General features: G+C 47.3%; 1 protein-coding gene across 2 annotated transcripts; it reads left to right on the top strand.

The window, feature by feature from the left end:
- Positions 1 to 223: 223 nt before the first annotated feature.
- Positions 224 to 24,949, top strand: LOC118506911 (rhophilin-2). Of its 2 annotated transcripts, none has more exons than XM_036044709.1 (10): positions 224 to 1,066; positions 20,861 to 21,105; positions 21,233 to 21,386; positions 21,512 to 21,653; positions 21,749 to 21,960; positions 22,029 to 22,136; positions 22,207 to 22,351; positions 23,100 to 24,058; positions 24,124 to 24,276; positions 24,352 to 24,949. In XM_036044709.1, exons 1-10 carry the CDS (start codon positions 1,007 to 1,009, stop codon positions 24,559 to 24,561), a joined length of 2,388 nt encoding a protein of 795 aa, XP_035900602.1. In that variant the 5' UTR covers positions 224 to 1,006; the 3' UTR covers positions 24,562 to 24,949. The 2 variants fall into 2 exon arrangements, with proteins under 2 accessions (XP_035900602.1, XP_035900610.1); XM_036044717.1 differs by lacking the exon at positions 224 to 1,066 and adding an exon at positions 16,720 to 16,864.
- The last annotated feature ends 203 nt before the right edge of the window (positions 24,950 to 25,152 follow it).

The raw sequence follows: 25,152 nt of genomic DNA, 5'->3' as shown, positions 1-25,152 counted from the left end.
CACCTTAGGTCCGGTGGTAGAAAGTTGGGGCAGGCGGGAGGAGACATCATTTGGGGGGAGAAGACATCATCTGGAGCCCGGCAGCTGCTGCGCAAGTATGTTGGGGCCTCGGAGGGTGCGCTCGTCATGTACTGTGGGAGAACTAACTCCCCCCCCCCTCCTCCCCCTCGGTTGGGTAGAGTGGGGGAGATCGCCGTATCTCTGCGTGAGCCCACAACAGGAGGGTGTGCGCGTCGTTGGCATCGCATACGCGGGTTTGCTGTGCTGTGCGCTGCTCTCCCTTCAGTGCCAACTAAATGCTTGCTCGCGACGGTCGTCAGTGTTTCGGTATTATAGTGCGCGGCTGCACGGGAACATCACGCCCGGGGGTTTTAAGGGTGACCAAGAGTCAGAGTGAGTGAGTGAGTGAGTGAGAGAGAGAGAGCGATAGAAAGAGAGGTACAAGAGAACAACAGAAACGAAACGGAACGAAACCAGAAGTAGAAGAGCAAAAAACAAGCGTCGCTCAGTTCTTGTTTTCCCTGTACCCTTTTTGTTTTGCTGACCTGGGTGGGTGCGTTTGTGTGTGTGTGTGTTTGTGGACCTTGTTTATGGTCGGAAGAATAGGGGGCGACATCACACAAATCACATCAATCAACGCGTGTGGTGCATCAGCGACTACAAGTGGAATATAAGTTGGAAGTTGTAAAGTGCGTGCGGAAGTGCGGTCTTCTACCATACCAAAAAACGGAAGTTTGCAATATATTGTTGTGATCGGTGTTACAAATACATCGGAGCACAAACAGAACGTGCCTACCTTGGCATTACGGCGCCATGTGCAGTGTGGTGCGATGTGCGCTAACGTCTAGCCAGAACGAGAATCACCCATCAACAACCTGTGTCTGCTGCTAGTAAAGGTGGACCACCGGACGGTGTCTCCTCGTATACGTCGTACACCTCGTACACCAAACAACCCATTCAACCTACCCACCGAACAACCGACCGACCGGGAAACGGCGCACCAGAAATGGAAAGTGACGAAAAGAAGGATCAGGTGAAAGAACCGGCACCATTCTCCTACATGCGGGTAAGTGTGTGAGGCATCCCTCATGACGTCAGCTAGCAGAAGACTCGCTCTCGGCGCCATTAAAAAAGAAGCGATTCATAGCTACCATTTGCGAGGTAACGATCAACAACCGACGACGACGTGACCAGGTTGTTGGTCGTGTACAGAGCTCTAGAATGTACCGTCAAGATAAGCGGACCCTGGGACCATGGAACCAGTGTTCCAGTAGAAGAAGCAGGGGGAAACAAACACAACAAACCTAAGACCCACAGCTAGGGCTCCCCCCCCTCTTCTCCGATAGTCTGTTTTTGCGTTTTTGGATATCGCGTACGGTGGTGTGACTCAGCCAAACCACACCGAGAGCGCTGGTACGTGTCTATTTACGACGGACGGTGCCAGAAGCCTTGTGACAAAAGACCGTATTTGGGGTAGCATTAGGTACGGGCCCGCGGAATGCAACAGGTTGCCGCTGCAGGTCAACCTGCAGCCATGGTGCGTGCCACGCAATCACGTGGCACGACCGGTCCTACCTTCCTGCTAGCCTTGCCGCGTAAGGTCGGTGTAGTTTGCGCGCGCGATGTTCCAATTTGGGTTTATCTTCTCCCCCACCATGCGCCCTTTTCACTAAGCAGTTGTTTGCCAAGAAGGTAGATTTGTAATTAATACACAGGCTTTGGTGTTTTTGGCCGAAATTCCCGCAAATCCTTGCGCTCGTTGGTCTTTACAGGACCCTCCCGACGATGATATCCCAAACTAGCATTTGCTTTATCTTATCTCGAATCACCTCTCACGCTCACGGAATTGTTGCGGGTGGTTCGGATGAATGTTCTAGCAACTTCTTCTAGCCATCGACCGTCTCTGAGTCATCCGCTCACCAAGGAGATGATTTATACGGTTGTTATTGCTGGATTCTAAATGAGATATTAAGTACTTTGATGTAAATGATTGCCCACCGCTCTGCAACTCGTAGCCGGCGTTGTTTATGAGCTCACTATCTCGTGTATGACGCGAGGATACGTCTGTAGGTTGTATAAATTCCAGCGAATGATTTATCTGCCCCGATAGAATTGCTGGAAACGGGCCGTGTCGTTTCCGGGTTTGATTTTTGTTTTCAAAAAACATTCAGCGATGACTCATAGCGGAATCAATTGATGCTTTGTGATGAAGTTGCTAATTCTTGAGCATAGAACAGATCCATGAAGTCGTTCCTGATAAGAAAAGTACATCCTCAATCTCAATATGAAGCTGATGAAGAGGGGATGAGCTGAGTAAGATAGTTTCACAATAAATACTTAAGGACTTCTCCGAAATATTTCCACGTATCGTGAAGTTTCACTGGTCGGTATCAAATTCTTGCTCACGATAGCCATTTTGTTGTAAGAGGGAATCGACAACTTGTTAGCCCAATGTCCAATGTTCGATAGCAATACATCTTTTACTCAGGAACCGTAGGGCGAGTACAGATATCAAATTGTGGCTTATTTGACACAGGTTTTTATAGTTATGGATAGCGTATATTACACCAGGAAACATAGCGACAGCTCCCGGGTCATCCTCCGGTGGATGGCTTGGTGTTCGATGTTTATTAGGAGGCCAGTTAGAGCACTGAGCGGCTGGTTACACAAACAGAGCCGATGGCCGTCACTAGCAGACCGCATCCGAGGATATCTCCAGGTCTGCATGATGTGGTCTCATAACAGTGGATTAAGAAGTATCCGGATCGACCTCCGAAACGGGTTGGACACGGAGTGACTCCCCAGAAGGTATTAGACCAGCCGAGAAAGCCACGAGACGTCCCACCGGCATATCAAACTTTCGGGACTCTGGCAATGTATGAGAGGCATTTGCTGGAACGCCTCAACAATACTCTCATAACAGTGGATTAAGAAGTATCCGGATCGACCTCCGAAACGGCTTGGACACGGAGTGACTCCCCAGAAGGTATTAGACCAGCCGAGAAAGCCACGAGACGTCCCACCGGCATATCAAACTTTCGGGACTCTGGCAATGTATGAGAGGCATTTGCTGGAACGCCTCAACAATACTATTACTATGCTATTAGATAGCCAGTAAGGTGAGGTTTGGCGTGGGCGCAACTCCACCGGAGGAAGATGCTTTGATATCCAGTTTGCGCCCAAGATCGATGGGAGGTCTCAATCCACTTCAATAATACTGTTTGCCGTTTCCAACAGGCATTAAGGTACCTATTAAGGTTTGTGTAAGTCGCAAGTCAAGAAGTCCCCTCAGTGTAGTGAACATTAACCGCTAGCATTGCGAGGAATCACAGGGGTCCTCACTTGACGACATGGCGATCATAATCAATCGAGATTCCTTTATATTCCCTGGCACACATCAGAACGTTTAGTTTCGGTTGAAGGAACGCTTTGTGTCAATGAAAGCGTAACAGCAATCATGTGGTCTGGTGTGGCTGGCGTCCATCAGCTAGCCGGTATGAGTAGTCGCGAGATGGATTTTCATTTCACCCAGGGAAATTCTAGGGGAATGAAGATGACCACATTTAGTAGTCAATATGTCGACACGTGTTGTTGAATGATAAGATTCTTCAGGGTTATTTGGAGTTCTTTCTTGACCTAACGACCTCTTAGGTGCCGGCATGCCTCATGCCTGGTATTTCTGGCATACTATACTTCTTGATACTACGTAGTTGGATAGTCAGTTGTCACTAAGGGTCCCAGATGGCCGTCCAGATGGGTTTTGAACCCCGGTGTGTAGACCGGCGCCGCTGTCGCATCTATCAGGCGGGCCTGTCAACTGTCAAAGGACGTGTGTCAAAATGGCCAACACGAAAATGGTTTTCAGAACAGAAAAGTATCCTGCAATCGATTGTCTTAAAATTCTCGATCCAGATTGAAAGGACTCGAGAACCGGAGACTATCCGCCCGGCATCATCAAATCTTCACACGTGTCTGTCAACGTTCAGCAATCAGACTGAAGTTGGTCTCAGACGATGTGCTCATAGGTTGTGTTACATGTTTTTACTCAAGAATTGAAAACCTTTTAAGCCTCGTTAAATGGTTAGTGTTGGACGGGGATTAAACAGCCACAATAATACAGTCCCCGTACTCGCCTGCACCTCACCCCTGTCCAAAGTCGGACGTCAAGCCTCTTAGCGCTTGTGTGGAGGAATAATGGAGGAGTCGCACTACAACGGCGACCATCTACACCAACACAATAGACGATGACCGACGCACACATACCTTTACCTTTGATGATAAAAAAAAGCTCCCACACCCCCTTTCCCACCCTCTCCTCACCTCTCCCAATGCTGTTGCAATTGTTATCCAGTTTTTCGTAGTTGTTGTTGCTGGCCGTCTGTTGGACCCTAACCGTCAGCGAAAAGATTTCGCTTAGGTTCAGCCCTTGTTTCATGTTTTCATGTTGTTTTGTTTAAACTAATTTATTTCCATCTCATTTGTAGGGGGTGTGGGGGGGCGAGGGAGGCTCCGGAAGCTGGGAATGGTGGCGAAGAAAAGCGAATGTGTGAACGCCAGACGCTAACGCTAAACGCCCGCGTGTTTTGTGCCGGGTGTTCGAGCAGAAAAACTGCCACCATTTTTGTTTTTTCTTTTTTTTTCTTCGAGTTGTAGCCCATTGTTGTGCGGGCCCGCGTGTGCCTGCCAATCGACGTAACAATGGGTTCGTGTGTGTGAGTGCCTGGTTTGAGTTTGTTTCGCTTCTAAAAGGGCAGAAATAAATCCATTTGCTGCTATTCCAACGGCCCAACCCATCGGAGGAAGATATACAGATGTAGGCGATGATGGTGGTGCGTTTGGAGGATTTTTGTGTGTTTAACTCCCACTCTCTTAACTTCCAGCCAAGATTAGCAGCTAAGGGTTATTGCACCAGTTTGTACGTGGGCTTAAGCGTTACCACGCCGATGGGCAACATCTACGGTAGGCTGGATTTGTTTGGCCCCTTTACAAACTTCTCGACCTCCACTTGAGGTAGAGTGGAGATAGCGAACCTTCCAAAGATAACAACCAAACCAAACATAGAGCCAAGCAAACCTGATATATCCGATGTGCCAGTGAGATTGGAAGGTCTTATCTGCTAGAAGTGTTTATCACCGTCCCGATTTGATTTCGTATCGTGTGACCGTACCGGAAAACAGGTTTTCTGTTCCTGCACGAACAAAGCATTATCCGGCGCGATAACAATCACACGGCCACGGTTAGGACTTGAGACCTCACCAGCTTGGTTCTTGATAGCCACCAAGAGAGCCTATCTCATTGCAACGAAGACATCGATTAATCGATTATTAATAACAATGATTACAGACACAGATACACACACACACTTCACAGCCCACTGGTTCCCCGGTGTCTTCAGGGAACACTCCGCAGGGAAAAGAGATCACCACAGAAGGGCCCGCAGCAGCGGTCCACATCTTCAGCCAAGGAGCAACGTCCGCAACACGTCGGCAATTAGCTACTTTCCGAGATAATTGTCTCAACACCGCCTGCGGTGTGAGTATATTGCCCCCTATCATTGGCTGGTACGCACCAGCATGAAAACCTCGCGGCTAGAGGGTTGCAGCCAAGGTGCGGTGGTAGATAATCACAGGAGCACGATGGCAAGATGAATTGTTTAGCTGGGCCCGTCTCTACCGGCCTGCTATGCTTAGTGGGAGTCCACAACTTCCCCCGGCGGGATCTGATTCATTTACATATCGGATCGGTTATTCTTCTGCTCTCGGCTTTCGTTCGCCGGCACGCCATAACCGGATGCTTGATGGTTTAGCTCTGGCAGCTTCCTCCCCAGGTCATGCTGGTTTTTTGACTGCGCTGTTTAGAATTTTAAAGGGATCTTGTCTTGTCTGATGCTCGAACAGAACGGGTCTGTACAATAGGGATAGTAAGCATATAGGGAATGGGGCATTTTATTTAGCTTTTAAAAGCAGATTTCACTGTTATTCACGGTGTTGAAATTAATCACCTAACTTCACGGATCGGTGAAGAACCGTAAGCAATATTCCGATTCAGGATCACCTAGGACGGATATGTCAAATATGCGATCCGTCGACCGGATGTGACCTTCTAGTGCTAGGAATCCCACAAAACAATGTTGAAGGAATTATCTACTAAGAAGTAGTTTTTAAGGATGATTTCTAGGAGACATTTTGATACATCAACCTTGATACCTCGAAGCATGACATCATTCAACAACACGTTTTTTAACAACAAAATGGCCTCTTCTTGAGAGTAATTTGACCATAAAATACAAAAGACCCTAACGTTTGTGTCATGTTGATTAGTTTTTTAGGGCAGTTGGAGGAAGATTTCGCTCGAAAACTGCTTGACTTCAGCGATGAGGTTCCTTTCTGGATGAACACTGTTGAGTCGGGGAAAAAACCAATCCACCCGGAGTTAATCAAGTCGGTATCTCCAGAAAGTCACTGTTAGGTTTTTACCCTCCGAAACAAGTAATGACTCTTTTGGATGATGATGTCAAGATCTCCATGTTAGCAGAGTCAGTCATGATTTCATTTCCCCACCTCCATTGATGCGCTAGAGGCATGGCAAGTTTGAAATCCCAGGTGCACGCTCGCTACTAAATGGATTCTAAGCGAAAAATTATTATCCTGCATTAAAGTTTTATTCCCACAACTTTTCAGACCCGCAGAAGCTCTTTTCGGCTCTTCTCTTCTTCTTCCTTGGCTCTACAACAGCCTTGAGAGGTCTTGTGGCCTGCCACATTTCTGGCTCTCTGTAACTTAATTTTATCCGTAGTAAAACAGTCAGCTCAACGTATGAGGATGTGGTCTGAATGGGATATGAACCTCGGTCCTGCCGTGTGAAGAACTGCGCCGCTATCGTCTCGGCCACTGGACCGCTCCTCTTTCCCCGAGTTAAAATGAGTTTTACATCATTGATCTATATGTTGTAAATTTAAGATCACTTTAAAAATAAGGAACTTCGAGAGTGCCTGAAGGAAGTTCTACTATTGGAAGTGTCTACTATTGGAAAGTATTGGACTCTTGCTATAAGTGTGGAAGAATATCTCAGGCTGAAGGATGACTGGTATACCCGACAGCCTTGCCTACATCTCATCATCAATTTTGTTGCGCGTGGTGAAAACTTTTGAGCGAAGATAGAAGAGCTTTGAACGAAGACTTCCAAGAGGTCTCGTCTGCGAAGAGACCTCACTTTCTGGGGGATTTGTCGTAGGAGCCTAAGAGATTAAGGAGACTAAGGAGAATAAGTCTTGACACAGCAGTGCAATGGTGTTGATGTCTGTGGCATATGTCAGGACTCTGGATAAAATTGTAGAAGATATTCCCCGCGAACCTCTCGCGAGTGTCCAGCTGTGTTCTTGCCTAGAGAGTCTGGGCTTCAGAAGATTAAAATTTGTTCCTGAAGTTTCTACCTTCGCAATTGCCTAAGTCATAGAGAATTGATGGTAGCTTGCTTAACGACCTGACAACAAGAATAAGTTCTGTCCCAGCAGGAGTATCCCTAGAGCTAATCGAGATGATGCCAACAAAACGTTCTCATCGCTAGATCTTTCTGCATGTCTCTCTACAGCATCCAATTTTTTATTTTAAACCGTTTTTCGCTTTATGCTTTTCAATAGCACATTAATGCGTTAAAACAAACGGTTATAAAGCAAAAAAAATCACACATCATTCTCGCCACAGAGCTACCAGCTGTCCGTATAAAAAAAATAAATCCCACAAAAGCACATTCCACTTGCCGAAGTTTTCCTGGACCCCGTAAACCATCCATCCAGCTGCTGCCCGGCGCACTGACTGACTTAATGGTAGCTCTTGTTGTTTTTTTTTTCACGGCAATCCACATGTAGATTTCCTTCGAAAGCGAACAACAGCAATATATGAGGGATTCGACCAGGTAAGGGCGGATGCCATACATTAAAGAGAGGGAAAAGCCCTCCTCGAACGGCCTGGGGAGGGAAGGGAAATTGTTGAACGTTGTCCCGTTAGATTATGTGATGTGCATTGTTCAATTTTAGTATCGCTCTGGCTGGTCTTGCTAGAACGCAGCACGAACGTGGCACGGTTGTGGTTAGCCGCAACCCACCGACCATATCTAAACAGCGCCAGAGCTGCACAGAAATGAATGGAAAAACGTGAAGATGCAGGATGGTGGTTGCGAGGCTGCAACAGCGAGTTGATGTAGGGAAGCTTGTGTTTCGACACAGATTTTCCGTTTGTCCGTTAGCCCGGGCTGCTTGGGGTTTTGTTCGGCGAACAGGGAGCCATAATATATTATAGCATTTTTTATGGCGAAGAGATATTGCAGGTAGCTGCTAGAATTAGTTAGGCTTATCTAGGGTGAAGATCTAACTTTTCTATCCAAATTCTGTTATCTGGAGAGTAGATCCAAAGACTGGGATCTAGATAAAGAAGAACCAAATTCTCTGTCCAAGTTCTGTTATCTAGACATGGGATCCAAAGTCTCTATCCATATTCAATTATCTAGACAGGAGCTCCAAAAAAGAATTCTTGAACAGCTCGAGATAATAGTGAGGAGCTCCACACACACACACACACACCAACCCAATTAAGCGAACTCCCCAACGTTAATCGCGCTTGTTGCTCTGAGCATCATCAGCAGTTAAAGTTGCATCAAATTTTCATAATCAGCACGAAGCAGAGACTCCACCAAAAAACAATGAAACAACGTTTTGACTGGGCTATTTTTCTTCTCACGAACTTACAACCGCCAAGAAATTCTATTGCTAATCTCTCTGGAGTGCGTTGGCGCAAGTTGCCGCAACCAGCGTTTGCCGTGTTGCACACTAAATAGCATTGAGCGCGTTGCGTATTCTTGTGAGCTAGAAGTAAGCTGAAGTTCCCACGCCGTTTGATTTAGTTTTAGACTTTTCCCAACAACTTCTTGGTTAAGTCACTGTATCGCGTGTATATATCTACTAGAATCAACCGAATCTATCACAGACGCTCAACACGATTCTGGTGACCTTGGGATGCATTTCGAGTTTGATTTGATTCCATTTAAGAAAGCTTTGCGATATTACTCAAACTTCCTTTAATCTCCCGGCTATGCCCGGGGCAGCTCTGTTACTGCATCGTGCCAGCAAGTGCATGACCTTTCGAGCAAAACACACAGATGGCACAGGTGGCGTAACACAGGAACAGAGCACCGGCATCTTCGATAGGGCAATCGGCCCTTCCCAGCACAGGGTTGGGTGCATAATTATTTCGCTCTTCTCCATCCCCGTTTTACTTCGGCTTTTCCGCCCTTTTTTTTCAATCATCCAGTGCCCACAACCAGGCGGCACGACGACGACCCATTACAACCGTTACAATGCCATCGCAGAAGCTCATCGCGTGGTTCTTTTTTTTCTTCTCCCTCGCCGTACGAAACACGGCGATGAGCAACGGGCGGACAAAACCCCCCCGAAGCTCTTCTGCTCCGGGAAAAAGGGAATCCGCAAGCGTATCGTGCCCGGCTTCGGAGAAGGGCACAGCATTGAAGCGGAACCGACGCGTGGAAATGTTGATGAAAAATGGAAGGCCCCGCGCAGCGAGCCCGCAACGCGATCGCTTCCAATTGTGTGCTTACGGTGGGAGTGGGCAACCAACAAAAGGGAAACAAGGGATGCGGTATGTGGAAAATTGTGAGAGAAATAGATCCAGCAAATTGCTTCCCTGCAACGAAACGCTAGCCAATGGCGAACACACACTGTGAATCAATGATCAAGATTAGATAATTGTGCTCAGCAACAAAAACTGCTTCTTTTAATGTAAATTTTAGGAACGTGTTCTGGTGTGAAGCGTATAGGGCGGCTCGTACCGGCTGGAACCTGTCAAGGCCATGTGCCATGATGGGCGGGCGAAGGTTTGGATGGGCGAGTTGGGCATATAAAGGTCGGCGCAACATGCGATAATGTATGATGCAAGGCAGGAACAGCGCACCGGTGCGATACACACCTGACAGCAGGTGCTGTGCTGTTATCGAATGTTCAGGAAACCCATACGCCGATAACGATCAAGATATCGAATATTAAACATGTAATGTGGAAACAGAGTGGGCGTGTGGCGCAATGTCATCAGTAAATTACAGGCAGCAGCCAGAAATTCTGCCGAAAAGTTAAGAAGCTCTGAACACCATTGAGAGTAATAGTTACTTTCCTGTAGAATATCTACAGGGACATGTTTTGGGAGCGTCAGGAATATGCTAGAGGATGATGTGGTAGGCTCAATCCTACAGAGATGTTTGAGACTATCGTGAATATCCAGAAAGTCTGAGGACTACGTGACCTTAGGCGTCAGAGTAGTTGGTGCTGGATATATGAACCTCCATCTCCACTCCATTACGAGTTGTAACGCAACCAACAATAATGATATAGTCCAGATAGACAATGTTACCTATATCAAATAACAGAGAACTTTAGATTGATGGTTACTAAGGTATCAGACAGACAGAGATAAGAAGGCACATTAAACATCTAGAACTGATATCATCATAGATGTCAAGATACGTTCCTGAGTCCAAAAGAACAAGACTTGTTCCAGACAATGTCTTGTTTCAGCAATTCTGTCTCAAAGTTGGAGATCCTCAACGGCGCTCATGTTCTCTTATGGAGCAGCTACAAGAAGCAACATGCTGAAATTCTGTCTCAATATTGGAAATCCTCAAAGCTGCTTATAACTGTTTAAGGAGCAGCTACAAGGACCAACATGCAGAACTTTTGCCTCAAAGTTGGAGATCTTCAAAGCTGCGAAAACTTCATAAGGAGCAACTAAAGGGACCAACATTCGGAAAATCTGTCTCAAAGTTGGTGATCCTCAAGGACACTCATGACCTTTTACGTCGCTTCTACAAGAAACAACATGCAGACATTTTGTATCAAAGTTGGAGATCCTCAAAGACGTTAAGAACCTGTGTGCAGAGCTGCTACTAGGTCCTACATATGGTGAAAGTTGTCTGTCTGAATCTGTCTGAAAGTTGGAGATCCTCTAGCATGCAGACATTCAATCTCAAAGTTGAAGATCCTCAAAGCTGCTTATGACCTCTTACGGAGCTGTTACTAGGACCAACATGTAGAAATTCTATCTCAAAGTTGGAGATCCTCAAAGACGCTCTTACGGAGCAACTACTAGGACCAACATACAGACATTCTATCTCAAAGTTGAAGATCATCAAAGCTGCTTATGACATCTTAAGGAGCTGCTTTAGCACCAATAGCATTCTAGACAATCAGTTGTTGATGATTATATCACTTGTATACAACTTGCAGTTAGAGCTAGAAATCAATGCATCAGCTTTGGAATCAAGCTTTGGAGCTTTGTTGAGATTTCCACCACATCTTCAACATTACCCAGTTTTGCTCCGACAACAACAAAAAAGCCGTACACAAATGCCAATGCCAACGTACCAGCGTCTTTTCGACCTACTAACCTCATCCACCACGAGAGCAATCCGATGCAAATGCCAGCATCGCGTTCGTCCACCATCTAATGGTGAATAGCAAACAGCAACAGTACCGAAACAGCTCGACAACTTGTGTACCAACACCAAACAACAACAAAAATGGACCCCCCAGCTCAAGAAGTGCAGTTTGGTGAGTGTAAAGCAACGGAAATGGCATGGAATCAATTGGACGGGAAATTGGGAACAATGTTATGGGGTACGATTGTCTTTGCTGCTGGTGGCTTCTTATTCGAATAATGACCAGTATGGTTGCTCCTAGTGCTACTACTACTACCGCTGCTGCTACCACTACTACTGCGCTGCTACTCCACGCCGGAAATGCGGCAAAGATCGAAGTGACCTTCTTTCTGCGTTGCTCGTTTGTTTGCTCGAATGGGAGTGTTTTTGGGAAGGAGGCGGGTGGATGTAGAGTGGTGTACCCGTGAGGGAAGAGGGGAGGGAAGGTGGATTGAAATGTTTCTTACTAGCATCCCCGCTTGCCTCTCTCTGTCTCTCCCATCTACCGTGTAGCAGGCACATTGAGCGTAAGAGACCGTGTTTAATAGAGAATACAACAAAATATGAAACATTCACTTCACCTACCTTCTTGACTTTGACTTTGGAGTGTATCGAGTGTGTGTGTGTGTTTGTGTGGACTTTACCACGCTACAATTCATCCACCAGAAAAGGTAACAGTGATTGACTGTACCGAGCAGCAGTTATTGCTATTGGTAAAGATCTTTCAGCGCGCTGTGATTTCCTATTATTCCTCCGTTTTCGTCTTCAGATGTGTACTTGGCAGCTTTCTCCTGCACACTCTGTCCACTTTACATTGATGATTGATCGTTTGTCCGGTAGGCACAGGAAGCAATCGAATGGTAACAGCCACTCTCATCACCAGGGTACACATATCCCAGCCCACAAAGGTGATGGAATGTAATCTAAATAGTTTCATCCTAAATGCTTTCCTAGTACAGGGTTTGCCACGACAAATTGGAGCTGGAAGATGGACAATGATTTGCTTGTTTTTTTTTTATTAATTTCTACTCGCTAAAATCTCTCTGTCTCTACGGTAATAATTAATAGACAATCTCTAAGAGACTCTCCAGCATCATTTTACCTTAATACTTTGGTTCATACAACAGATACTTCGTACCGAACACTTGCATGACAGTTGCTATTTTGGTTTCCAATACTGTAGGTGGACTTTAGAATAAGATCAACATTCTTAGACTAGCATGAGAGTTTATAGCACATTTAAAGTCTCGCCACATGCGCCACGTAGAATCTATCCAATACTGAAGAAAATTCCTCTGAAAAAGAAGCTGCTTTCGAGCGTAAAGAGCCGAGAACGATCTATGAGCCTATATGTGTGGAACTACAATGGAGAATGGTGCTTTGGACTGGTCACGTCATGAGAATAGTACCAGATGACCCAACCCGAGAAGTCCTTTTAGGCCTTCCACATGGACAAAGAAGGCGTGATAGGCCGTTAAAGAGTTACGGGTTCAATTAACGCTATCAATGAGTAGGCCGCAAGTCCAGTATATGGGATCGGTGAAGGACTGCTGTGAGGTTATGGCTTCAGGTAAAATCATAGTAGATCTTACAAAGATGTAGATAGCAGTAAAACTCTTTTCCTGATAAAAACTTAGATAATGCAAATGAGAGAATAAAATAAGACCATTCATTTATGTAGATTTTTTTTCGGAAATCATTTTGGGCATATCCTACTAAATTTTTTTTATAACTTCAACTTTTAACTTCAAATCGTATTTAGGCGATTTCTAATATTTTTACCATATTTTACTATGGATATGAACCTGCTGTAAGTGATAGCTTGGGTTATAGATATATGCGACAATTGATTGATTTGTTTGATGTCCTATAAAATATTGGAAAGTAAGTAATTTTATAGCATTTCAAGTGCGTACTTAAGCTTTCAGGAGGAATGTAAAAATTTGGAAAAACCCTCCTAAGACAATGTTTTTATTCAAAAGTTATTCTCCCGCCCCACCGATACTAGCGCTGTGTTGGCAAACCCTGTAAAAATAAAAGAAATGATGTATACCAGCCGTTGTTACCCTTTTCTGTTTGCACCAAACGCACGAAGAAAGTCCTCGTCCTATCGACATTGATTAATTAAATCAACCAGTTTGTTTTCACGTTTCGATCCGTTCCGATATCGAACCGATATTGCCAGAGAAGCGGGTAACTCGTCTGTAGAGACCCGCGTAGCGAAGGTGAGATATGCGTTACAAACTCTGGCCGGGCGCATAGTGATCTACTTCGCGCCCGAAGATCGTAACCGCAGCGTGGTCCACCGCTGTGCGGTGCTTTCTTTCGCGCGATCTCTTCTGCGCCGTCCAATTTTTCCCTGGTAACCGGGACCCCTGGTTGCAGAGCGTGACTCTCTCTCTCACACACACACACTAAACCACACGCATCGGAGTTATAGCAGGGCTCCGGGTTTGGGAACGGACCGCTTGGTGCCGTCCGTCGACGCGGGCTCCACATTTCTTCGCGCGACGTTATGCAAGACGGTTCAGTTTTGTGGGTTCCGTAGACCGAAGGTCTCACACTCATCCGTTGAGGTACGGCGGGCGTGCATTTTGTTGGGTTGGCGTCCGTTGGTTGGAGGATCTGCTCCAACGCCGACTTCGGTTCCGCTTCTTCACATTGACTTTGAAATTTTCAAAGGCCAAAAAAAGGCGATGCAATCTTGCCCTGCTCGCTCGTGTTGTGAGTGTACGTGTGACCAACGTGGCGAACCGTGTGCGCGTGTGATTTGTGCATAAGTGTACGAAAGGAAATTGGACTGTTTGTGGGAAAAGATGTACGACCACACTAAATCACAGCCATCGGACATCGGTCAGTGGAGGGAAAAACAGTCACAAATGTCACAATCAACCTCTGGAACGAACTTCAAGATATTCAGCGTTTGTGCTCTGTGACATTATTGTTAGTGACAGCTGAAGAACAACGGATCGTATCTTTGGACTTAGTTTAAGAGTTGCGATCCATAAGACAATTGTCTCAAAGTGCTTTAAACTGTAAGTGATACTGCTTGATCAGTGTTGCCAAATCGTTCAAAACGACTCAAAGCACCGCCTGAGGCCGAGTAGTCGGAATAAAGTGTCGATCATCCATCCGACACCGGAAACGGTCTTTTGTCTTCTTTCCTTCATCACGTTCGTTCTTCGGCTGCGATCGTTTGGGCGATGATGGCCGTCACCGGTACCGTTGGAGTTGGAGCAACCGATCATGCTCATGCTCACCGTCCCATGGAGCCGGACAATCAAGCCACCAGTCAGTTCGTTCCCTGCACGGGACTCGCAACATCTGCCACCAGTGGTAGTGGGGCGAACGGTGGGATCGCTGCTGCGCTCCCATTCCCTCTCACTTTACCAGAACTCACCGATCAAAAACACTGTCTTTAGTGTTGCTTCGTTCCCTTATTCGTGCGCCTGCAAGAACGTGACCTACGGTGAGGTAGAGAATTGTCTGTAACGCACCAACGAAAAATTTATTGGCGGTGAGCTGAAGCCCACAGCGAGTGCGTCGCCACTGTCAACACAGCTTTCGGGGAGGGAAAAGATTCAATTGTTTTCCTCGTCAAGCTCGGTGTCACATCGTTTCCTCGGTTTGGTTAGCTAGCTGGGAACGTTTGTTTTGTCACCACCGAAAGTCCGATCCCGAGTGCACAAATTGACCTCAAAAAAACAGACAAGCGGCGCTGTCAACGGTGTGACGCCAATGCTTCTACGATCAACCATGTTGCGTACTACCCGTTGCTGGAAAAGGCTGGACATGCAGTACAATCAACCGTGCGAAAGGGGAATCCGATTGTGAAAAGTTTGATTTGCGAAATGTTGGTCTGTGACTTGGTGCATCACAACTTCAACTCCAAGAACATGAAAGTGGACGCAAGCGGACGTGATAGTTGTGTAGACTTGGACTATACGAGACGAGCAAAGCTGTTAGAAAACAAGCAAAAAAAATAAAAAAAACAAGATGGCATCTCTGTTTGACAGTTTATTGAAGGAGAAAACATACTGCTAAAATAAGAGTGAGAGAGAGAGTGTGTGACGCTATCGAAGTACACCAGCGGAATACTAATATCCTGTGGCTCTGCGTGTTTTGTTTTTCCCCGTATTTAAATTAAACCAGCTAATAGCTTGAACGGTGCCAAGATGGCGGCGCATCTCGTTTAGTACAATGAGTTTCCATTTCCTTCCCTAGTTGCATCGTCCATCCATACCGTCTACTCCGGAAATTAGTTTTTTTTTTCCAAGGAGAAAGAGAAATAGAGAGAGAGCGAGGTAACTTAAAGTTCCGTTTGATTGATGAATTGGAGATTGAGTACAGGAAAATGGAAACTCGCAAGAATGTACAAGTTCTTGAATATCTGAGGCATGGGTTTTTCGGCGTATTAGATCAATTTCGAGGTTCTAGTACGCTGGAAGAAAACAGTCCATTCTAAGCATTCCACAACAACCATTCTTGGAGGTACCTCGTATTGTTCAAGTTTTGGAGTGATACTTTTATGGCACATCCCGAGGGGAAAACATGGCTAACCTCCAAATTCATTTCACAAAGTCCGTTTGTTGTTTAAAGTTGTTTAAAGTCGGGTTCCACCCAAAACCCTCCACTTCCAACCGTTAGCGAGCTTCCGTACCAGGCAAACGCGCGAGCAGCGGGCGACGTGCGAGTAGCGGAAGGAAAACAAAAATTCTCCGTTACGGGAACCGTTGAGCAACCGTGCTGTGTGTTAAAATGCTGTTAAAAGCCCTTAAACATTCCGGACATGCACGTCGATTGAGTGCTGCGTACTAAAAACGCTGGTGGGGAACAACAACTTCCATAATGGTGTGAAGGGCTCGTGCGAGTGCTTTAACAGACGGAACCCTATCACACCTTTCGGCGGCACCTTCGGCAGCCATATTGATAGGGAGGCCATGTTTAGTGCGGTACTGCATAACACCACCAGTCGGTGGCCCCAGTGGTGGAAAGTGTTTCCTGAAATAAAATATATCAAATTAACTACCACGCACACAGTACTTCCAGTATCGTGACTCCTCAACACGATACAGCCAGTATCGTGACTCCTCAACAAAAAAGAAAAGAAAAAACAGCAGAACAAAAGAATTGCGTGTACTGGGGAAAGGTACTTAGCGAGTAGCAGGTTCACGATTTTTGAGTACTTCAGATGTCTTGAGGAGTACACCAAACCTAACCTCTCTTATACTAATAGCTTAATCGTAAAGCCCTAAAACATTGCTTCAGTGACTTCAGTGTGCAATAAGTGATTGATTCTGGAGGTTGAAGAGTGTGTTTGCAGCTGTGATCGTTCTGGACGAACCGGACGGCCATCATGGGCTTTTTGCAGGATTTGCAACTAAAGGTATTGTATGAAGATTTCATATGCTAACATCCCTCCTGTATCTCAAAAAATTTTACCTTCCTCATACGTGACATCAGTTTTTTAAGTTGTAAGTGAACCTTCAAGGGTTTCGGAGTCCTCCCAAGGAGCTGACCTTGATTAGCATCCTCCCTGTAGCGGCCTGGTCCCCGGACCGACCATCATCGTCTGTTGGCCTCATTCGCTGACCCAGCTGGAACTCTTACGTGGGCGTAGGCCAAGGTCCCTCCTCAGAAAGCCGTAATTGACGTAATGGATACACCGACGATTCGGTTTCTTCGATCCGGCGGGCAAAAAAAGGCGTTTGGAAAACTTTTTCTTTTTTTTCTCCCCCCCCCCCGGCTATCGTGAGCTGGGGATTTCACTGTTAAGATGTGGGCTTTTTTTGGCTGCTGCCAAGATGGGGATGACAATCAAGATTTAAAGTCATCCACCGAGTTGGTGGACGTATTACCCGGATTCGCGTCACCAGACCAATTCTTCATTTTGTACATTCTTCCATTTCCTTACCACTGATGTCGATGAACTTGAGGTGTGTGTGTGTGTGTCTCTATCGCCCCTTCCTTAACGCTGGATTGTTTTGATGCAAATTTACAATTACTCAACCGTTGCAAAACGCCTCCATTTCCTTCGTCATTTCGTCCAAGGCGTTAATGTTACGCCTCTGCTGCTGATGCCCAAGGTTATCATCATCACGATTCCCTAAGCGAGTCGTGCGTCTTATGGGGGGTTTTAGCTTCTTCTTTTTCCCCTACCACCATCTTTCTTGTCCGCCATCCGCCAATGCCAAACTTTCATTTCATTTCGAGAGAAACTCTCGTTTGCAGCGCCCCGAAGGGAAGTCTAATTGATGGGGTTTTTCGCTTGTTGCGTGCGTGGTGCCGCAGGGTGGCGCAGTTTTGTGTTTTGGCGAACGTGCCCCAGCTCCTTCTAGCTCCATTTCGTACCTGGTGGAGCGTAAATCATTATCATCAACCAGGACCCTCGGCACACGGCGACGGCGGACGCAACCGTGTGCAATAATGCGCAATGTAGTGTGATGGCATGAAAGTAAACAGTGCGTACTTTTACTCTATTTTCACTTGTGTGTACAGTGAGTCGGTGTTGTTTTTTTTTCTTTCTTGGCGTCTAGATGTGCTTATTGGAAAGCTGCTATAATATTAGACGATGTAAGTGCCGCCATGTCAGCACAAAAAAAATGTTGTATCGTTATCGCCATGCTCATGGCGGATCGTTCCGCCATCTTTGTTGAAGATACTTGGCGAAGGTGCTTATTGGAGATGATTGATAGGGTGCAACCTGTACTTGAAAGATGTCGAAGATGTTACTACCTCCAGGGCAAATGAAGTCATCAAAAAATGCCAACTCAAATATCGCTCCAGACCTCCTTATGTCAGCAGATGATATAAGAAACATCAGTAGCGCCAGCTAAAGCGTGAGCTACGAGTAGAAACTTCTATTTTCTGCGCCTCACCTAACCAGCAATCCTGCCGGTCACTCTTTGTTTCACCTGCTCCGAATACCGACTTGACACAGTTTTGCCCAACCACGCGCAATGGATCGTAATTGAGAGTTGCCCGATTACCCGGTTATCGCAATCAGCCCGCAGCCTCCAGCAGCCATCCAGCAGAACGGAACCTCATACAGCAACTTCCATGTCCAGCGCCCCCAAAAAGCGAGAAAGATGGAGGTGGAGGACACACTGCAAAAATCAGGCTAATGGTGGCTCGCATACGCACGCAATTGGAAGCGAAGAAGGCGCACGGCGAACAAGAAACAAAGCTGTTTTGCAAAGAATAGAAACAACAGTGGAAAGGAGAAAGCGAAACGATGCCAGGCAAGCGCCAAGATTGCGCGCACTTGGTATACTTCCCCGGTTGCCCTCCAACCGGCTGGAGGAGGATCGCTGGCGAGTGAATGGAAAACCAGTTAGACGCTCCAGAAAAGCGGGATGCAAGTCTCCCGTGCTCCGGTGCGGACGGTTTTTTTCGAAGCGTCCGAAGGAATTGGGTCAACAAAATGATTGGGCAGGATTATTTATTTCCCTTCCCTGCTGGGTCCAATTCTTGTAAGCCGCTTAGACGTAAGGGTTTGACCAAGAGCAAGAAGACCGGCTGAAGATGTCCACCCTACGGTATGCGTTAGCTAAAAACATTTCCCTTCACACGCAGCAATCGTACAGGAATGGTGTAGCGCGGGAATGTCCGAATCTGACTAGCGAGAGCGTCCTCGGCACCGTTCATTATCTTTCCATCATCGCGCTTTCATCGCGCAGCTTCCCGGGGCTTATTACGCAGCACGGAGAAGCGATGCTTGCCATTACACACTCCACACACACACACACACACACGCACACGACGTAATGATGGGCATATCTGAAGCCATTATTCTCGGTTACGGCCAAAGTGTGCCAATGTTCCCCTTTTTCGGTCGTGGCTGTGCCCGGGTACGAGGAATGCTCGGAGATGCTGACGAGCCTAGTGACCCATTCATTCGGTCCACTTCCAGGAACACCAGCCTCCGGTGTGGCTTCGGTCCAACCGTACCATTAGGGTTGGTTTCATTCCGTTCATGCCGCTAACGGTTATTTACCTCGGATGCCACCTGCGCACCGGTGAGATCGGCCACCAGCATGCCGCCCGTATTACGAAATAGGACGCGCAAGATGGCGTAACTATGGCAGCGGACCGACCGCGGGGGTTTTGCGGTGAGGACGCACCACCGTATCTAATCGTTAGACAATATCCCGGCTCGTACAATCCCGCTCATCAACGCCACGCCGGGAAGATCTTCAGGTTAATCAGCCTGCATAGGGGGTTGGGGGATGAAGATTTTATCTCCAGGCTCTCACAGCCTTAACTACTTTATATGCGGTTCAGCGATACGCGTTAAACCTTGCCGGAGACATTTCTGTATCCGGCATGCGCAATCTTCTCGTATGCGAGTTGATGATGCTGTTTGGGCAACGAAGATCTCCCCAAAACGTACCAACAACAACCAAAAAGACACACAATAAACCACAACAGGACGCGCAACATGGGTGTTTCCTCCTTACGTCTTGATATACCGGCCGAGCATTAATGCGCGTTGGCTTTCGCTACTCGCCGCCTGGAATGGAATGGAGGGAAGAGACCAAAAAAACAACAACAACACCCCAGAACCGGTAGGATTGTGTGTGCCGGCACAGTCTTTGTGGTGTGGACATTATGTTTCAAGCGGTTTCCTGCATAGTTTCTCAACCTGCCTCGTGCTCGTTGTGGCATGGGAAGCCTGGGAATTCCGAAGGGGAGGGGGATTTTAATATCATTGTGAGGGCTTTATTTTTGTCGCTCGCTTTCCTCGGGGAAGCAGATCGTTATGTGGTGTTTGCTGGCGGATAAGGGAATGTTGTTTTTTTGCTTTTCTCTCTTTCAGACTTTTTTGATGTCATTCAGGGTGTGTGCTAGTTAAGCGTAGCCGCACGTCACACCGGCTAGAAACCTGCCGCCATTTTTGTTGTTGCCTTTTACGTGCAGCAAAGCTAAAGTACCCACGACAGATCGCTGCCACAGATAGCGTGCTGCTGCATAGGGTCTTGCGTAACGAACCCGATTTCCCGGACAGGTGTTGGTGAGAGTGTGACGGTGTGTGCATAGAAGATGACACCTTATCTTGACATTTCACCACCGCTGTTAGCAAAGCCGCAGAAAGCTAAATTTATTCTAGTAACGTATGCAAAACGTTAAACGAAGCGAACTAATTTGATTAGCAAATTTGTAGCCAAAATATCTTACGTAACGTTATCGGGACTTTCACCTGTACCTATGGCTTCTTGGACTGGGGATATTGTATTACCAACAAATCAATGTCACCATGAAAGTGTCGCACCAAGATACGACGCAACCCCGAGCCTTCCTGGTCCTTTTCTAGCTGACGCATTATCACTTCTTCATGATGCAACGATACATATACGTCCGTTCTCTTTTGCTGACGTTGCAGGGTTCGGACCCGAGGGTGGCTACGTGCCGCGGTAAGCTGCAGAGCAAGCGGTGCAAGCTTAACCAGGAAATCAACAAGGAGCTCCGGCTGCGGGCCGGTGCCGAAAACCTTTACAAGGCCACCACCAACAAGAAGCTCAAGGACACGGTAGCATTAGAGCTGAGCTTCGTCAACTCTAACCTGCAGCTGCTGAAGGAGCAACTGTCCGAGCTGAACTCCTCCGTCGAGATCTACCAGAGTGAAGGGTAAGGCCGGGAAGCATTCGCCAGTCCCAACCCGGATACGCTTGAACCGTTGGCAAAATGAAAAACGGGTGCCATAAAACGTTTACCAAAACCAAACCTTGCCCGCTACCACTACTACTACTTTCAGTCTCGACTACGTTATACCGATGATACCGCTCGGGCTGAAGGAAACGAAGGAGGTAAACTTTATGGAACCATTCTCGGACTTTATCCTGGAGCACTACAGCGAACCGTCACACATCTACGAGGATGCAATTGCCGACATTACCGATACGAGACAGGTATGGTGCTCCCTCTCTCTCTCTCTCTCTCTCTCACACCCACTTGCCGACACCCTGTCTGGATACGATTGACTGATCAGCAAGTCTTGATGCAAACTTTCGAATTCGCACAACTGTTTTTTTAGGCCGCAAAAACACCAACCCGAGATGCGCAAGGTGTATCGCTACTGTTTCGCTACTACAACCTGCTGTACTACGTGGAGCGACGCTTCTTTCCGCCGGACCGTAGCCTGGGCGTGTACTTCGAATGGTACGATTCACTGACAGGTAAGCGGGGTGGGGCACACCGGTTCCGGTAGAATGAGAACGGTCTTTGTTAATGATGGGGGTTGCGTTGACAATCACGCTCTCGCGCGTTACAGGCGTACCCTCGTGCCAGCGGACGGTCGCGTTCGAGAAGGCCTGCATACTGTTCAATCTGGCCGCCATCTACACGCAGATCGGGGCCCGCCAGGACCGCTCGTCCGAGAAGGGTTTGGATGCGGCGGTGGACAACTTTCTGCGTGCGGCTGGCGTGTTCCGCCATATCTTCGATACGTTCACGAATGCACCATCGATGGATTTGAAGCCACAGGTAGGTAACGGGGGCCATGAGCGTGGCGGTTGGCACTAGCGTAAGGTAATTCTGATGCTTTCTCTTAGGTGCTGGAGGTGCTAGTAGCGCTTATGCTCGCCCAAGCACGCGAGTGTTTGTTCGAGAAGTTGCTGCTGCAGGTGGAAAATCTTCCCGCCGGTAGAGAGTGTGTGCAGGTAAGAGAGGTCCAATTTGAAACACCTCAATCAGTCAATTAATTCAATCACTCTCCACTCCAACATCTAGAATCATCGTGATCTTTCCGGTGAAGCGACGCAACTGGCTCTAGAATATAGGGAGATACATCAGATTATTCACAGCAATGATGCACACACATATCTACCAGAATGTTGGGCAGGACTAGTTCCGCTCAAATCCGAATACTACAAAGGTTAGTATAATTAGAGTAAGACTATTGAGTCATGAGGACCTCGCTACCGCTCATGGTCTAGCACCATCGTCTCCCAATCAAATGTCCATGGCAGCTGTTTTGTCGGGCGTATCAACGTCATCACTCAATCTAAATTAAGGTCTACGACGGCTCCTTTGTCCTTGTGGATGGGCTACATGACATAGACAACCCACAGAAGCCTTGTGATTCTTTATTCGTGGTATAGCAGTGAAGTCATAGTACTTATCATAGATCTCTTCACACATATGCTTCTGAGCATCTATCTCTCGACCGTCACTTAGAGGATTTGGTCAGCTTTTTCCAGAGTCCACGCCTCAGAGGCGTATGTGAGTGCTGGGACTATAAATGTTCAATACAATCGAGAATTGTAGTAGAGAAGCTTGCTGTAGTATCTTGCTGGCTGGCTGGCTGTAGACCTTTGATTTCAGATAGATCCGATGAACCTATCTGCTCATCATGTTGGGTATCGCCTCGTGAATCTCGTGAATCGAGGTTTTCGAAGCCTGTTCGATCCTTAAGTATGTCTACGTCATCAGCATATACCAGGATCTGTATTGAGTTAGAGACAGAGAGATGGTCCCCGAAGCTTCCACCTCCAAGTCCAAATGGCCCATCTCCCTGGCGCAGATTATTGGTGGTAGTAAAATGACCTGGGAGGTTTTAGAAGATGTTGTTACCTTATGTAAGCTGACCTACCTACAATTTCCCTTCGCGTTCCTATCATCAGCACTGGCCCACTATCACGCAGCAAAGACGAAAGTCGGATCGAGCAACGCAAACGAAGACAGCTCACTGATCAGCAACACCGGCAACAGTAATCGGTGCAAGCAGCAACAGCAGCAGCAACGGTACGGCCGTGGTCTCGAACCGAAGGATACGTTCATTTTCGACGAAACATCGTTCGAGTCCGATCTCGACCCAACCGCGGTCCGGCGGGCGCACCTGCGTGAATCACTCTCTAGTCACGAGGAAGCACAACGGCTCCAGCGTATGTGCCGCGAGCTGAAGAACAAGATCGCCCTCTCCAAGGTGCTAAACTACGCGCACGAACGGACCAGCGAGGAGCTGGAGGAGCTCGAGATCGATCGGACCTGCACCGTCAGCTCGAACCTGTCGTCCGCGCTGGACGATTCCGACCTGGACGTGCTGGACGTAACGCTGAACGCGACCTCCAAGTTTACGATCTCGCTCACCGGGCCCGACTTTACGATGCACAAAATTGAGGACCCGTTCCGGAAGCTCGGTCCGATTGCGATCTTCTCCGCCCGACGTCACTGGACGGCACCGCGCAGCGTGCGGCTGCAGAAAGGTGGCACATCGTTCATGCTCGGCGGTGGTACGCTCGATCGCCGACAGCCGTACCGGGACGGGGCCAGTGTGGGGAACAGTAGCAGCAGCCGAAGCAGCAGCAACCAGCTGCAGCGCAATCAATCGAGCCGGTGCTGTGGCGAGTGTGCCAACAAGACGAACTACTACAACGATAGCCGGGCGTGTGACGTTTGTCTGAAGGATGTGTGCAACGTGTCGGAGCGGGAGTTCCGGGAGCTGAAGCTGCAGGACGGTGCCGACCAGCAGACGGTCGGCAGTGAGAGCGACGACGGTAGGGATATTAGCAGCTTCGGCTTTAACGTGCGCGGTGATGCACCGGTCATGATATCGACGGTGGAAATCAATTCCCTGGCAGATGTAAGTATTTGTTGAGGGCCGACTGTTGTGTTTTACTTAACTCATCTTCACCCTGCTTTCCGCAGCTGGGTGGCATTAAGGAAGGTGACTTTATCGTCGAGCTGTGCGGTGTTGACGTCAAGTGGTACACGCTCCAGCAGGTACTGAAGCTCATTCGCAACTGTGAAAACAGTCTCGAACTGAAGGTCATTACACCGATGGATCGGAACTATCTGAAGGTAATAGGGACCTATTCCACACCGACCAAACCCATCCAGACGATTTCTCTAACCTATTTGCCTTAACATTCGCAGCCAATGGCGATGAGTCACAGCAGCAAGGGTTCCATCTCGACGCTGTCCGGCAGCTCGTCCGGCATCTCGTCCGGTGCACCGTCCCCGACCGGTACCACCACCAAATCGACCAAGACACGCTCCAAGCTGGGCAAAACGCGCCTGAGCAGCTTCACCTCCGGCAACTGGAACCCGTTCCGGCGAACGCAAAGCTTGGGCAAGATATTCTGATCGAACCGTGCTTTTGTTAACAATTTTAAGAAACAGTCCCATTCACCGTACAATGAATGTGTCTGCCATGCCATTTCCGTAAAGCAAACAGTGTATAGTGTAGTAGAAGTATGCTAAACTGTGCGAGTAGTAGTGTATGTTATTAAATAGTAAGCTTAACAGAGATTACTTTTAGGTAGTGCAAAACGATTGCGATAGTGCGGACGGGAGAGGAACACACTGGAACAAAGTGTAAGAAAGAATTAAATAGATACATCATGAAAACTGTGCTGTAGAGTTTAGTGGTTCCAAGACAATAAAATTTTACACATAATAAATCTTATAACCATATAAAGCAATAACCATATCGTCTAGTTTTAATAATAAAAGATGTGCTAAATCGGTTTCACTTACTTTATGATGATCAGTATGCTCCAGAAATTTAAACTATTAGGGTTATTGAACTGTATGTGTATAACTCGGATTTCTACTTCCGGATCTCAGGACTAAATTCGGGTCTCAGGACCCATATTCTTAGATACTGGAACTCTGATTTGGGACTAAATGATCCTTTCTCTGCTCTCGGATCCCGTACCGTCTTCTTCTTGTTTG

Source organism: Anopheles stephensi, chromosome X, assembly GCF_013141755.1.
Source record: "Anopheles stephensi strain Indian chromosome X, UCI_ANSTEP_V1.0, whole genome shotgun sequence".
Lineage (NCBI taxonomy): Eukaryota > Metazoa > Arthropoda > Insecta > Diptera > Culicidae > Anopheles > Anopheles stephensi.
This window is presented reverse-complemented; position numbering and strand designations above follow the sequence as displayed.

Excerpts from the sequence above, each read along its gene's own strand:
- LOC118506911 (XM_036044709.1), top strand. The coding sequence starts at position 1,007 with ATGGAAAGTGACGAAAAGAAGGATCAGGTGAAAGAACCGGCACCATTC. Across the intron at positions 21,654-21,748 it reads ATGGTACGATTCACTGACAG|GCGTACCCTCGTGCCAGCGG; the intron begins GTAAGCGGGGTG and ends CGCGCGTTACAG. Across the intron at positions 24,277-24,351 it reads TGGATCGGAACTATCTGAAG|CCAATGGCGATGAGTCACAG; the intron begins GTAATAGGGACC and ends TAACATTCGCAG.